General features: G+C 54.9%; 1 protein-coding gene across 1 annotated transcript; it reads left to right on the forward strand.

The window, feature by feature from the left end:
- Positions 1 to 138: 138 nt before the first annotated feature.
- LOC104869270 (receptor-type tyrosine-protein phosphatase eta-like) lies at positions 139 to 12,482 on the forward strand. Its single transcript, XM_010634470.3, has 5 exons — positions 139 to 420; positions 3,340 to 3,594; positions 6,468 to 6,701; positions 7,606 to 7,806; positions 11,421 to 12,482. The coding sequence occupies exons 1-5, from the start codon at positions 228 to 230 to the stop codon at positions 11,807 to 11,809; spliced, it is 1,272 nt and encodes a 423-aa protein (XP_010632772.1). The 5' UTR covers positions 139 to 227; the 3' UTR covers positions 11,810 to 12,482.
- Positions 12,483 to 12,552: the final 70 nt, after the last annotated feature.

Raw genomic sequence — 12,552 nt, forward strand, 5'->3', positions numbered from 1 at the left:
TCTCCTCTCCTCTCGAGTGACTCTGGCAGTGTCTGCAGTCCCGTGGCCCGGGTGTTGCAGTTATGATCGGAAGGGGAGCGGCGAGCTCACTGTCCTCAGCGGGCCGTTGTCCGGGGTCGGTCGGTGTGGGGGCTGTGTGACGGCTGTCACCGTCTCCCGGGTCGCGGACCCTTCACTCACCTCGTCTCTCCCCAGCCTTGGATTCAGTGTCTGGTGCTCCGCCGACCATGACAAATGTCAACACAACAGCGATGCCTTGGGGCAGTGACGGCCAGGTGATCCTTCCCAGCGTCTCAGTCCCAGCGGGAGCTGGAGAAGCCGGGCAGAGTGGCCCCATGCCAGGGACCAGCGCCTCTCCTGCCACCCTCGCACCCACACCCAGTGAGACTGAAGGGACATTGCAGACCGCTGACAGCCCCGGTAAGCAGTGAGGCCGTGCTCCTGAAAGGAAAGCTGCTTAGTTTAGAGCTGTTGGGATTTCCATTGTTTTCTTTTAATTACCTAATCAACACCTTAAAAATATTCATAATGACAGTAATACCTATTTGTGATAGAAAATACGTGACAGGAAAAAGAAATCCTATGTAAGTCAGTCAGAAACATCACTGGCAACTTTGAGCTGAACCTGCTGGTGCCTGTCTGTAATCCCAACACTCTAGGAGGCTGAGGCAGGAGGATGTCAAGTTAGAGCACAGCTGGGTGACTTTACAACTCCGTGTCCTTCTCTCAAAAAAAAACGATAATTTTTGATGTGTGCTATTTTATGATTTTTAGATGTGCAGCTGCCTAGTTTAACCTGACTGTTCTCTGCCAATATGAATTTCCCCCCCTTTGGTTACTGGGATCGAACTCAGGACGTTGTGCTTTCTAGGCAGGCGAGGTACCCCTGAGCTACATCCCTGGCCCCAGTATGAATATTTTTACAGCGTAATTTTAACCTGTCTGACATTCCACTGTCTGACTCATAAGAAGGATGATAATAATAGTCCATGTCCATAAATCTGCCCACTGTGTGTTTTATAGATAAAGTTTTATTGGAACATGGTGCTGCTCACTTATCTGCTCTCTGGCTGAGTTCACACTAAAATTGAGTAGGAACAACAGAGAAATTTATGGCTTGTAAAGTCTGAAATATTTGTGCAGGAAAAGTTTTCATATCCCTGGGCTAGACCAGTGGTTCTCAAAGTATGGCCTAGGGGTCTCTGGATGTCCCCTATTTTTCTTTTAAGGATTCTGAGAAGTATTATTATCATAACAACACTGAAATGTTCTTTATTTACTCATAATTGTCACTCTAATGGCAAACAAATGTATGCTTGTACATATATATGTGTGTGTGTGTGTGTGTGTGTGTGTGTGTATATAGATATATATATATATATGTATTTTTTTTGGTGCTGGGGACTGAATTCAGGACCTTGCACTTGCCAGGCAGGCACAGTGCCACGAGCTAACTCCTGTATATGTATATTTTTGAAATAGGTTTTTGCCATATAGTTCAGGCTGGCCTTGACTTCACTGTGTAGCCTAGGCTGGCCTTAAACTGGCAGCAATCCTCCTGCCTCAGCCTCCTGGGTGCTGGGATCATGGGTGTGCACCACCATGCCTAGCTTGTATATTTTTGTGATTAAAATTTTTCCTTATTTATTCATAATGCAGTAAATATCGACAAACATAACCTATATAAGCAAAGATTCTCTGAGATCCTTAATGATTTTTGAGAATACAAAGGGGTCGTGAGATACAAAGTTTTAAAACCATTTTTCTGGAGGTCTTACAGAATTATTTAACCTCTCAAATGCTGGGGAGGTAGATTATTTTTATAATTTTTCATAAGCAACTTTGAGATGCAGTAGTTTTGTTGATTCTGCAAGGGTGATATCAGTTAGCTTTGACAGACTAATCACTGCAATATTGCTAGGGTAATAAAAGAAAGTTGTAGCAGTTCCCAGGGGAAGAAATAATGTTCATTGTTGTTGACGGTCAAGAACAGTGTGGCCCTGGGCTTAGGGTGACCCCTAGTGGCGGAGCGGCCGCCTGTGGCTGGGTTGGCTGCCCAGGACCTGGGGCTTCTGCCGAAGGCCGTTCACAGACGGACTCGGCCCTGCTCACGCTCAGTCACCGAGCTCGGGAACACTCAGGGAAATGGGACGCCAGAGAGACAGAGGGAGCAGCAGGGTCTGACTCCAGAGGGACGGGATTCCTGCGCTCTGGCCAGGAATCCAAACGCTGCCTCCCTCCGGAGAAGCTCAGAGAGCTCACGACCGCCAGGGGCGGGCCTCCAGGCCGCGAGGGACCGGAAGTGAAAACCTCGGCCGAGACGGGGCGTAGTGAAAGCAAAACGGTGCAGAAAGCCTGGGCGAGACAGCGCTGTCTGGGCTAGAGTGAGGAGGTGCTGGCAGGACACCTGGGGCCTCGACGCTCCTGTGATCTGCTGGCCCCAGGAAGCCTCCCGCAGTTCCCAGCCCCGGGGGTGCGGACCGATTGCCCGTGCTTTCCCGTTTCTTGTTGCTCCTCATCAATCTTGAATTTAATGAGGAAGTGTCCATTTGGTAGTTTTACCGCCAGTAGCCGTGATGGCCTGCATGGTTTAAGGTCCTTTTCTGGTTTCTTTGTTTTCTGAGAGGGTGAGGAGGTGGGGGGTAGGGTCTCATACGTAGTCAAGCTGTCCTCGAACTCGAAGCTTCCTGCCTCAGCCTCCTGAGTGCTGGGTTGCAGGCGTCCCCCACTGTGCCTGGCTGGTTTAAGATCTTACACATCTGCAGTTTCACAGATGATGAAGCTGCAGTTCTGAGAGATGAGAGACTGGGAGCTCTCACAAGACCACTGAGCTCTAGGTTTGGAGCGTGCACCTAGATTTAAAAACGTCCAAGCCAGGCCTGGTGGTACAGGCCTCTGAGAGAACAGGACTGCAAGTTTGAGCCCAGCCTGGGCAAGGTAGCGAGAGCTCGTCTCCAGAAAGGTCTGGGATGCAGCTCAGTGCAGAGGCCCGGGGTTCGATCCCCAGTGCCAGCAAAACAAACAAGAACAAAACCAAACCCAGACCCAGCGATCTTATCTCATGCCGGGCCTGGTGACAGCTCCTCTGTGTGTGGCGCGGTGAGTCGGGAGCTTGCTTCAGAGAGGATCCAGACTCTGAGGTTTTAGGGGACAAGTCCAGGTCCCTGCTTGTGAGGGGAACAGGCTTTCGGGCCAGACCTGGGCTCCAGGAGTGTCCTTGTCTTGTCCTGTGTTTGTAAAGTTATTTCTGGAAAGCAGACATACAGGACAGACTTTCCTCTCGCATTTATTTTTTAAATGTATTTTTCCTTTTTTTTTTCCTCTTGAAAACGTTTGAAGCACAAGGAGTTGTGTCTGGCTTCGAAGTACATCCCACCAGTCCAACCAGTGTGGTCCTAACGTGGAAAAAGGAAAACCCATCGGCCTCGGACTGGTATAGGATAGAGGAGGAGACGAGCAACACAGCCGTTAGCACCCAGCAAACGTGGTACAACGTCACGGGCTTGCGTCCGGCGACTACGTACACGTTCTCCATATCCCTGGGAAGGGGTAACAAGACCTGGGGAAAGCCCACCTCCAAAAATGTCACCACAGGTAAGACCACCGGCTCCCAGCCATGGCCACCAACCATTTCTTATCCCATATCCTGTTGGCTGTAGATCAGAGAGCCAGGAGAGAGAGAGAGTAGGATTTTTGGTTTTTGAGACAGGCTGGCCCAGAACATGCGGCGATCCTCCTGCCTCAGCCTCCCAAGTGCTGAGACAAAGGGCCTGTGCCACCTTTCCCAGCTGGAAGTTCTACCTGTTTCCACCTGTTTTGTTTTTAGAATCTGGATTTGTTATGGTGGCTCACACCTACCTTTCTGTGCTGCCCCTGCTCCTTAGAAGGCTGCTCTGGTGACGTCAGCGTCCCTGGTCTTCTCTGCTCCTCAGGAAGCTGAGGCTGTTTCCAGTGAGCTCCTTAGGAAAGTGTTCTGAGTGAGGTGGGAGCCCTGTGATGCTGGACATTAATTAAGACCAGAGCAGGTGGCTGTGACTGTCGTAGCTTAGAAGTCAGGACCTTCGGCCGCCTCTGACAGCTGCAGATTTAGCTGTTTTTCTTTTTTTTTTAAGCTGAAAGGGCTAAAAATTAAAAACTAGTGACCAACAGATGAGCTGCTTTTTTGAAGGCAAGAAGAACGCAGAGGTCCTCTGTTGGTTTCCTGGCTGGTGGTGTGTGTGAGTGCGTGTGTGCGCGTGCGTGTGTGCATGTGTGTGTGTGTGTGTGTGAACTGTGCGACCTTCCTGGCTGGTGGTGTGTGTGCATGTGTGTGTGTGTGTGAACTGTGCGACCTTCCTGGCTGGTGGAGGCTGCAGAAGCCCGACCCTGGGTCCCATGGCTTGAAGTGAGGTAGGTCCAGCACAGTGTCCCTTCTGGACCCCCGAGGTTTTTCTGGTACCAGGGATCGAATTCAGGACCTGTGCTCGACAGGCAGGCGCAGCTCCACTGAGGCATAAACACCCCTGGCTGGACCACTGAGTTTTTAAAATTTTTACTGATATGCAGAATGTGTTAAGCTTTATACATATAATGGAGCTCAGTGTCTGCTGCATCCCAAGTGCTAACAAAAGCTCTAGTAGTGAAGAATGGCAGCGTGTCATTTTATAATAGTCAGCACTCTGGCTTTTCAAATTTGGTTTTCAGAATTTATCTTCAAGTAAATCTAGTCACGCTTTTAAACACTGCTTTAGGTCACTCCAAGCTTGGCAGTTAACATATGGCATAAACAAGAAAATAATCACAATCTGATGAATAACAGATAGGCCTGGGATTTAGCTCAGTGGTTCTGCCGGTTGCCTGCCTCTCAAGCACAAGGTCCTGAGTTCATTCCCCTGTACCAACACACACACACACACACACACACTCGGGCTGGAATGTACCTGACAGTGAAGGCCCTAGGTAGGTTCAATCTCCAGTACCTCAAAAAGAAAATGAGATAAATAACAGATAACATTGTAGGCCTTAAACACACAGCACAAGGAAATGGCGGTGATGGTGCAAGTCAGTAGTTATGAAGTCACTACAGTACCTTGGCCTCGACGCAGGCCGTTTGAGTCACCCGGCTGGATACCCAGTTTTCAGAGTGGGAGCACAGCCTACAGCATCACTTCTAACACCGCAAACACGTAGAGAATGAGGAATTTGTTTTTATTAATAAATTACACCCTCGGCAGTTATGACCAACACCTTAGTATGAAGATGTTCACATTATATCAGTCATAACTGTGGGCTTACTTTAAAAGGTGCTGAATGGATTAAACGGAGACAGCAGTGCTTCCCCTCATGTGATTGATCTTACCGTGTTTACAGCTTTCGAGACCTACAACACTTCACACTGATGCGCACACTCATATTTCAGCCTGATGTGCTCGACTCTGTTACTCGGTCAACTGCTCATTTTCCCTGAACTTAATGCCCCTCCCCTTTTGGTACCGGGGATTGAACTCGGATCCTTCTGCTTGCAAGGCAGGTGGCACCACTGAGCTAAACCCCCGGCCCTACTCTGAAATTAAAGTTGTAGTATTTAGACCACTGAGTTTTGACATACATTTTTCGGTAGCCAGAAAACTATTTCTTTAGACAGAATATTGCTCCGAAGGCCAACAGTTAAAACAACAGCAGCAGCAGCATAACGAGGGTGGAGGATGCGGCTGTAGTGGTAGAGCGCCTGCCGGGCGTGTGAGTCCTCAGCACTGTCAAACCCAGCCGAGCCACGGTGGAGCGAAGCCATAGAAACGTGTGTGGGTGGTGACTCAGATCTCGCCCCAGAGATATTTGACGTGGGAATCTGGGTACCGGGCAGATCCCCTTGTTTCCGTGTTGGGCGGTGTGGGGTTTCCCTGTTCAGCCCCCAGATCTCTCTGTCTTTTCTCTGTCTCTCTGTCCCTCTCATCCGCTGTGCTTGGGCCCCACTGCCAGCCAGAGCGCGTGCTCCTGGCCGAGCCAGCTGCCCCTGGGCCTGGTCTCCTGAGTGTCATTTTGGCTGACGTGCTCTGATTAATGCCATGCCGGCCACATGAGCCGCCAGCAGCAGGGGCCAGGGAGCGTTCCTGACAGTTGCCTTGGGCCGGGGCGCAGGGCTGCAGCCTCGGTGCCAGCGTCTCTGTGGCATGGCCTTGAAGGGAGGCCTGAGATGCGACAGACGGTGACTCCTTTTGCGACTCTGCCCTTGATGTCTGAAGCAACTGTCATTAGAGGCTGCTGTCTGGGCACACTTTGAAGCAGAGGTTAAGTCACTGTGGGTTCGTCTCGGAGACCGGTACAGGCCCTGAGTGATCTTGGTCTTGAGGTTCACTCCTTCCCCGTCCTCCGAGCTCCCCCTACGTGGTGTTGGAGGCCTGGGTGCTCACTCCGGCGTAGTGGACATGTTCTCGGTGATCACGGAAGCCGACGCCGAGCCCGTGCTTGTCCCCTGTGTCTGTCCGCAGAGCCTCTTCCGGTGTGGGGCCTGCGCGTGGCCTTCATGGGGCGCACACAGGTTGTCCTCACCTGGGGCAGCGACAGCAGCACTGCCTCCTGCCGGCTGCTTCTTGAGAGCATCGGAAGCCAGCAGATGCTGACCAGCATTCCAGACCTGCGGCCCGGGTTTCAGCGAGTTATTCTCAGTCTCCCAGGATCGGACGAGGCGCAGAGCGAACCCCCGGTTACCCCAAGTGGCTCAGGTGAGATTTGACTTCCTGTAACTTAGCAGATTTAAAAAATATTGTTCTTGGGTTGTGTCGGCTTCAGAGGTAGAGAGGTGGTTAGGGCCCTCGCTGTTTACAGAAGGAAGGAGGCGCCCGGTGCAGGACGGCGGAGCTTGGCGCCCAGGGAGGCGGAGGGCCTGGAGCTTTGCTCTTCCGCTGCCACACAGCAGGCCCTTGCGGGGTCCGTGAGGAGCGCACCCCATCCCGTTAGGAAAGGGGCACCAGCGGGCAATGTGCTGATTCCGCTGTGTGTCCGGTGAGGTGAGGAGGGCACGGACGTAGGCCCCACTTCCCCTGAGGGGACCGAGCTACTGAGTGGTGTCAGGGCTCTTGACTGCGAGAGGCAGACGGAAGCCAGACTTCACACGACTTCCACTAAGAGTGTGCCCGGCACAAGACGGCCGCTCTCAGCTCTCCTCTCTGCGGCCCTGCCTCCGTGCGGCCGGGGGAAGTGATCCTCCAGTGGGCTTTTCTTAGCCAAGTTGGAACCACGGAGCTGGCCCTGGAAAACCCTGTTGGGTTGGGAGAAGATCCTGTCCCAGAGGAGGAAAATGGTCCATCATGGGTGTGGTGGTGCACACCTGTCATTCCAGCGCTTGAGAGGCTGAGGCAGGAGGATTGCTGTGAGTTTGAGGCCAGCCGGGGGTACATAGCAAAACCCAGTCTCCAAAAAACAAAATACATAAAACATGGTCCAAACTAGCAGAGTGGAGAGAGGCACAGCGTGTCTGGGTGTCCTAAGCGGAAGGACAAAGTGAGATACGGGGTGTTCCGGAGAGCAGACCGCTCCCGGGGAGGCAGGAGCAGGTGTTTGCGGGGTGTCGCCCTGGCCCGAGGGTGTGTCATCGGGTGGTTGAGGTCCTTCTCTCTGCCATGACAGGTGCCGGTGGCATAGTGAGCAGCACCCCCATCCCTGCGTATTGGAGCCTGGAGCACACAGGCCTGGACTCCGACCTGGAGACCCGAGACACAGAAGTCCTGATCGCGGGGCTGCAGCCCGACGCGCACTACAGCGCCGCTGTGTACCCTCGGGCGGCGGACAGCACAGAGGGACAGCCGCGGGGCGTGGAGTTCCAGACAAGTATGTGCGCTCGCTCTACCTCCCTGGGGTGGGAGCTGCCTCGCTGAGCAGCCAGCCCCGTCCTGGGAGAGACTCTGGACCTTGGGGACCCGGGGAGCCCTGTCCTGCTTGGCCTCTGTGGTGTGGGAACTCAGGAGGACGTGGGCAGCTGCTTCCTGTGTGTCACCCCTGCCTCTGAGAGGAGCTGCAGTCGGCTGGTGCGATACTTCAGCATGGGCAAATCTCCCCCTTTCTGGCCTCCTTCAAAATCTGTGCTCGCTTTCTGTCGCCGTCCACTGCGGTGCTCAGGGCCGAGTCCTCCTGACTCTTCAGTCTCAGCTCTGGGACCCCGCTGGGATTCACGGGTGTCTTGGCCCTACCCCATGGCCGAGACACCGTGCCCAGCACCCAGGCTCCCAAGAGGAGAGGTTGGTTTTGGTTCAGGGTTTTGGTCCAGGGCTGGCTCCCAGGCAGCCAGGAAGTGGGGAGGGGGGACCCGAGCACCCAGGGGACCCCTCCGCCAGGCCCCCTTCTGAGGGCTCAAAGCTGACTTCGCCATGAGGGTGGTGCCCACATGGGAGGCTTTGGCTTGGTGCTGATGAGAGAGAACAGAAATGCACAGTCCTTGCTCCCAGGAGCCTGCACTGGGGACAGGGGACTCAGTGTGTTGAGCACATGGTTAGGCCCCGTGAGCCTAACCATGGGACAAATGTCTCAGTGTCACCACCCTGGGGGCTTGGTGGCAGGAAGTGTGAACCAACTGGGATCCCCTTACCAAGCAAGGCTGGCATGGGCTCCATGAACTGAGGCCCTAAAGTTGGAGGCTCGCAGAGCGGGAACAGAAAACAGCCTGGCACCAGGAGACCCTGGAAGGCTGGGCCACACTCATCCAGGGACAGCCTCAGATTCACAGTCCCTGGGGGGAGAGTGTTTCACACACCTGCTGGCCTGGTGGCTGTGCTGGGAGAGGGAGGTGCTGTCCCCCAGCAGCTGTGGGTGACAGCCCTTCCTACCCAGGAACTTGCAAGCACTGTAGGCTGCTGAGGCAGAAGAGTCACAAGTTTGAGCCCAGCTTGGGAAACTAAATGATTTAGCAAGACTCTGTCTCAAAATAAAAAATAAAAAGGGCTGGGGGTGTAGGTGAGGGCAAAGGCCCTGGTTCAATGCCCAGGCCCATGAAACCAAACCAATCCAACCCAGCCCAACCCAAACAAAAACTACCCAGCGGCACCCAGCTGGGAGGGTGGCCTAGGGTCCCAGGCCCCAGATGCTGAGGACTGGAGATGGAATGAGGGAAGGCGGGGTAAGGAGGGAGTGAATTTGGTGACATCCCGAGGACACTGCTTGTTCCAGAGGCCTGGGTTTAATTTCTGGATGATGCTAGGTGTGAGAATGATCTCTCCCGTGCTCTTAGAGAAAGGAGAGCAGTGGGGCTTAGGAACCCTGCACATGTCCAGACCAGACTGGAGAACCCAGGCAGGAAGTTGGTGAAGGTCAGGCCAGCCAGAGGAAGAACAGCTTTCCTGGTATCTGCCTGGGTCGCCTCCCTTCTTTCCTTTCCTCTGGTAACGCGCACGGTGTAGGAGAGATGCTCAGGAGCTGCCCCGAGCCGGCGGATGGCAGGGGGCACAGCTTGGTCCCCAGAGGGGAGTTCTGAGGAGGAGGCAGGGCTGCTGCATGGGGCTGTGGGCTGTGGAGGGTCCCCCTTGGTTGACAGGCGAGGGATTGCCCTTACCTGTCAGGCCCGGGCCGGGTCCCTCCAGAGGAAGGTTTGGAGTGTTCCCCACAGGATCACTGTGAGTCTTGCTCCCCATGGTAGCCATGTTCAGAGGTGGGGGAGATTGGATCACGAGGACTCGATTCTCATCCGTGATTAATTAATTCATTGATGGATCAATACATGGATTAATAAATGGATTCCTTCATTGACAGGTTCACAATTTGATGGGTCATGTTGGGAGGCAGTGGGAACTTAGGAAGTGAGCCTAGCTGAAGGGAGAGGCCCTTGGAGGAGTGGCCTTAGGGGCTGTATTTTGTCCCTGGCCCTGTCCTTCCTCTGCTTCCTGGGCTCCATGAGGTGAGCCTCTTTCCTCCGCCACCCCTTCCACTTCCACACAGGCCCAGGGATGAGGGAGCCAGTCATGGACGGAAACTGTGAAACGTGGGCCAGAGAAGTGATTTTCTCAGGCATTTTGTCACAGGGTTGAAGCACTGATGGACGCAGGCCTTCTTGACTTGCTAAAAGGGGTCCTGTGGGTTAGTGTGGGCCTTAAGTTAAATTGCTTTTTAAAGAAATTTACATGAAAGTAAAGAAGTAATGATTGTATCTCAGGCTCTTGGTGGTCTGAATACAAACATATCCTGGCATGTGTTTAAATAGCTTAGCACTTCATAAATAATTATTGCATATCCTGTTTTGTGTATGTGAGAGAGAGAGAGCGCAAGCACACACAGTTTAGTCAGTTTTGGCTGCCATAACAAGTTACCAAAACCAGGGCAGCTTTCAGCCTGTGAGTGTAGAGGGACAAATATTCAGCCTGTTGCAATACTCACACATATGTACACAGGCACGTACGTGCGATGTGTGTGCACACTCACGCACACACGCACACTCACGCACACACCCCTAGTGCCTGGCATTCTGTAGGTGACTGGCGAGGTGCAGCAGGGTCAAGGACACCTGGAGCCCAGTATCTTAGTTACCTTTTCTCGTGGCGGAGACAAAATACCCGAAATGCAGAGTTAGAGGAGGAAAGCTTTATTTAGCTCACAGTTTGTAGGGGTTTCAGCCCAGAATTGGCTGGTTACAGGGCAGGGTGGCACAGCAGAGGGGCACTGCAGAGGAGAAACAGTTCATGGCAGGCAGAAGGCAGCAAAAGCAAGCGAGCAGGGACAAGGGACAAGCCTCTTTCTGTCCCTTGTCTTATCCAGGCTATGCTCACACCCGTAACCCTAGCACTGCACCATGAATCAATCCCAGCGTCACAGACCCTAGATCCAGCCACCTCTGAGAAGCTCCCCCACGACCCCATGAGGCACTGGGGGACAGCTAGACAGAGCCCTAACACCCTGCAAGAGTGGAGCCTGGGAGGACGCGTGACCGGCAGGGGTGATGGATCTGGACCTCAGCCCGGGTCGTGTCACTCAGTGGCTCCTGCTCCCTGGTGCTGCATCGTGTGGGGCTCGGCCTCCTGGGGCACAGGGAGGGGCAGGGTGAGCCATGTTCCTGCCGACCCTGTCTTTGGGGTAGGATTGTCACCCATTTCAGGCACCAAGAAGTTGAGCTTCTTGCCGGGCAGTGAACGCGTGGCTGGCCCGGAAGCACGTGTGTGACCCGCATTCATGGTGGAAGGGCGGCGTCACACTCAGGCACATGGCTGGGGACGCTTCTGGTCGCTGTGCCAGGGCAGGGCACGCGATGGTCCCTGTAGCGTTGAGCGTGGAGCGTCATTTCCTGGACAGGCAGCTCACGGGGCCCAAGGGTCGCCTGGGCGGGCTTGTGGCCGGGACCCATGTTGGCGCCTGGTCCTGGGTGAATGGGGACGAGGGGTGGGCGCTGAGTGGTTCACAGGCTGCGTGGCGCACGCTGGTGACCGCGGTCTCCCCTCCTGGCGCGGCCATCTTTGTCTTCGCAGACTCCGAGCAGGTGTTTGACATCAGGGCCGTGAATGTCAGTGCCACGAGCCTGGGCCTGGCCTGGAAAATGCGGCACAGCGGGTCGTCCTCTGCCTACACCTATGGGGTCCACGTGGCCGGGGACGCTGAGTCCTTCAACCTCACCACCCAGGAGCCTTGCGCCGATGTTGCCGAACTCAGCTCGAGCACCCTGTACCGCATCACCGTGCACCCCCTGCTGCGAGGGGCGGTGGGCACGCCGGGGTTCCTGCAGGTGTACACCCGTGAGTTTGCCGCTGCCTCCTGCCCGTCCTGCGTGGTAGCCTCGCAGGTCCCTGGGGCCCCCTACCCCTCAGGGCGGGGGACAGAAGAACAGCTGCCCTTGCCCACGCGCCCCGCAGCCCTGTGATGTGGGTGGCGTTCGCCCCTTCTTTTGGCCGAAGAAGCCAAGGCGGGGAGAGGGGCTGTAGGCGTGTGTCACACGGGGACAGCGGAGGCCAGGTGAAACCTCTGCTCTGTCCCTGCTCCTGCCCGGGAGTGTCAGCTCTTCTGCTGGGGTAGGGACCAGGGGGAGAAGGAGGACCCGGGTGCTCACGTCCTGGTGTCCCTGGAACGTCGGTGGTGGAAGGGAGCGGGTTGCTTACGTGTCCCGTAAGGGTGAGCTGGTCGGTGGGCCGCAGGCACAGCACTTCCTGTTGGAACGCAGGTCACAGTGTGGCGTGGCGCTGGAGTAGGGCCTGGGTGCACGGCCGCGTGGCCGCCGGCACTGCAGTGGTCTTCAGGGTAGGCGCTGGGCTCCTGTTACAGATGAGAAAATGTCAGCCCAGCACGGCTGAAAATTGGCCCAAGTCCACTGAGCCAGCAGATGGCAGAGCAGGGTCTGGGACCCAGGAGTGCCTGGTGCAGGGCCCGGGCTCACCCTGCAGGAGTCCCTCAGCCAGGAGCCTGGGTGTCCCAGCCCACACTTGCCTGCTGCCTCCTTACCTGGTCTTCTGTGCTGGCTCTAGGGAGAAGATGAGATCTGCTTACATTTCTTCACCTTTGGCTTTTTTTTGGGGGGGTACTGGGCATTAAACTTGTTTTGGGGGCCAAGAGCAGCCTGTGCTGCCCCCCTGTAAACAGAGGCTCAGGGAGGCTCAGAAATGCATCAGG

The sequence above is a fragment of the Fukomys damarensis genome, unplaced genomic scaffold (assembly GCF_012274545.1).
Source record: "Fukomys damarensis isolate Sample0158 unplaced genomic scaffold, DMR_v1.0_HiC HiC_scaffold_22039, whole genome shotgun sequence".
NCBI classification, from domain to species: Eukaryota; Metazoa; Chordata; class Mammalia; order Rodentia; family Bathyergidae; genus Fukomys; species Fukomys damarensis.

What these genes read in the sequence shown, in the direction of transcription:
- LOC104869270 (XM_010634470.3), top strand. Translation starts at nt 228, where the DNA reads ATGACAAATGTCAACACAACAGCGATGCCTTGGGGCAGTGACGGCCAG. An exon ending in GCAGACCGCTGACAGCCCCG is followed by an intron (nt 421 to 3,339) that starts GTAAGCAGTGAG and finishes AAACGTTTGAAG; the next exon opens with CACAAGGAGTTGTGTCTGGC. An exon ending in GGTTACCCCAAGTGGCTCAG is followed by an intron (nt 6,702 to 7,605) that starts GTGAGATTTGAC and finishes CTGCCATGACAG; the next exon opens with GTGCCGGTGGCATAGTGAGC.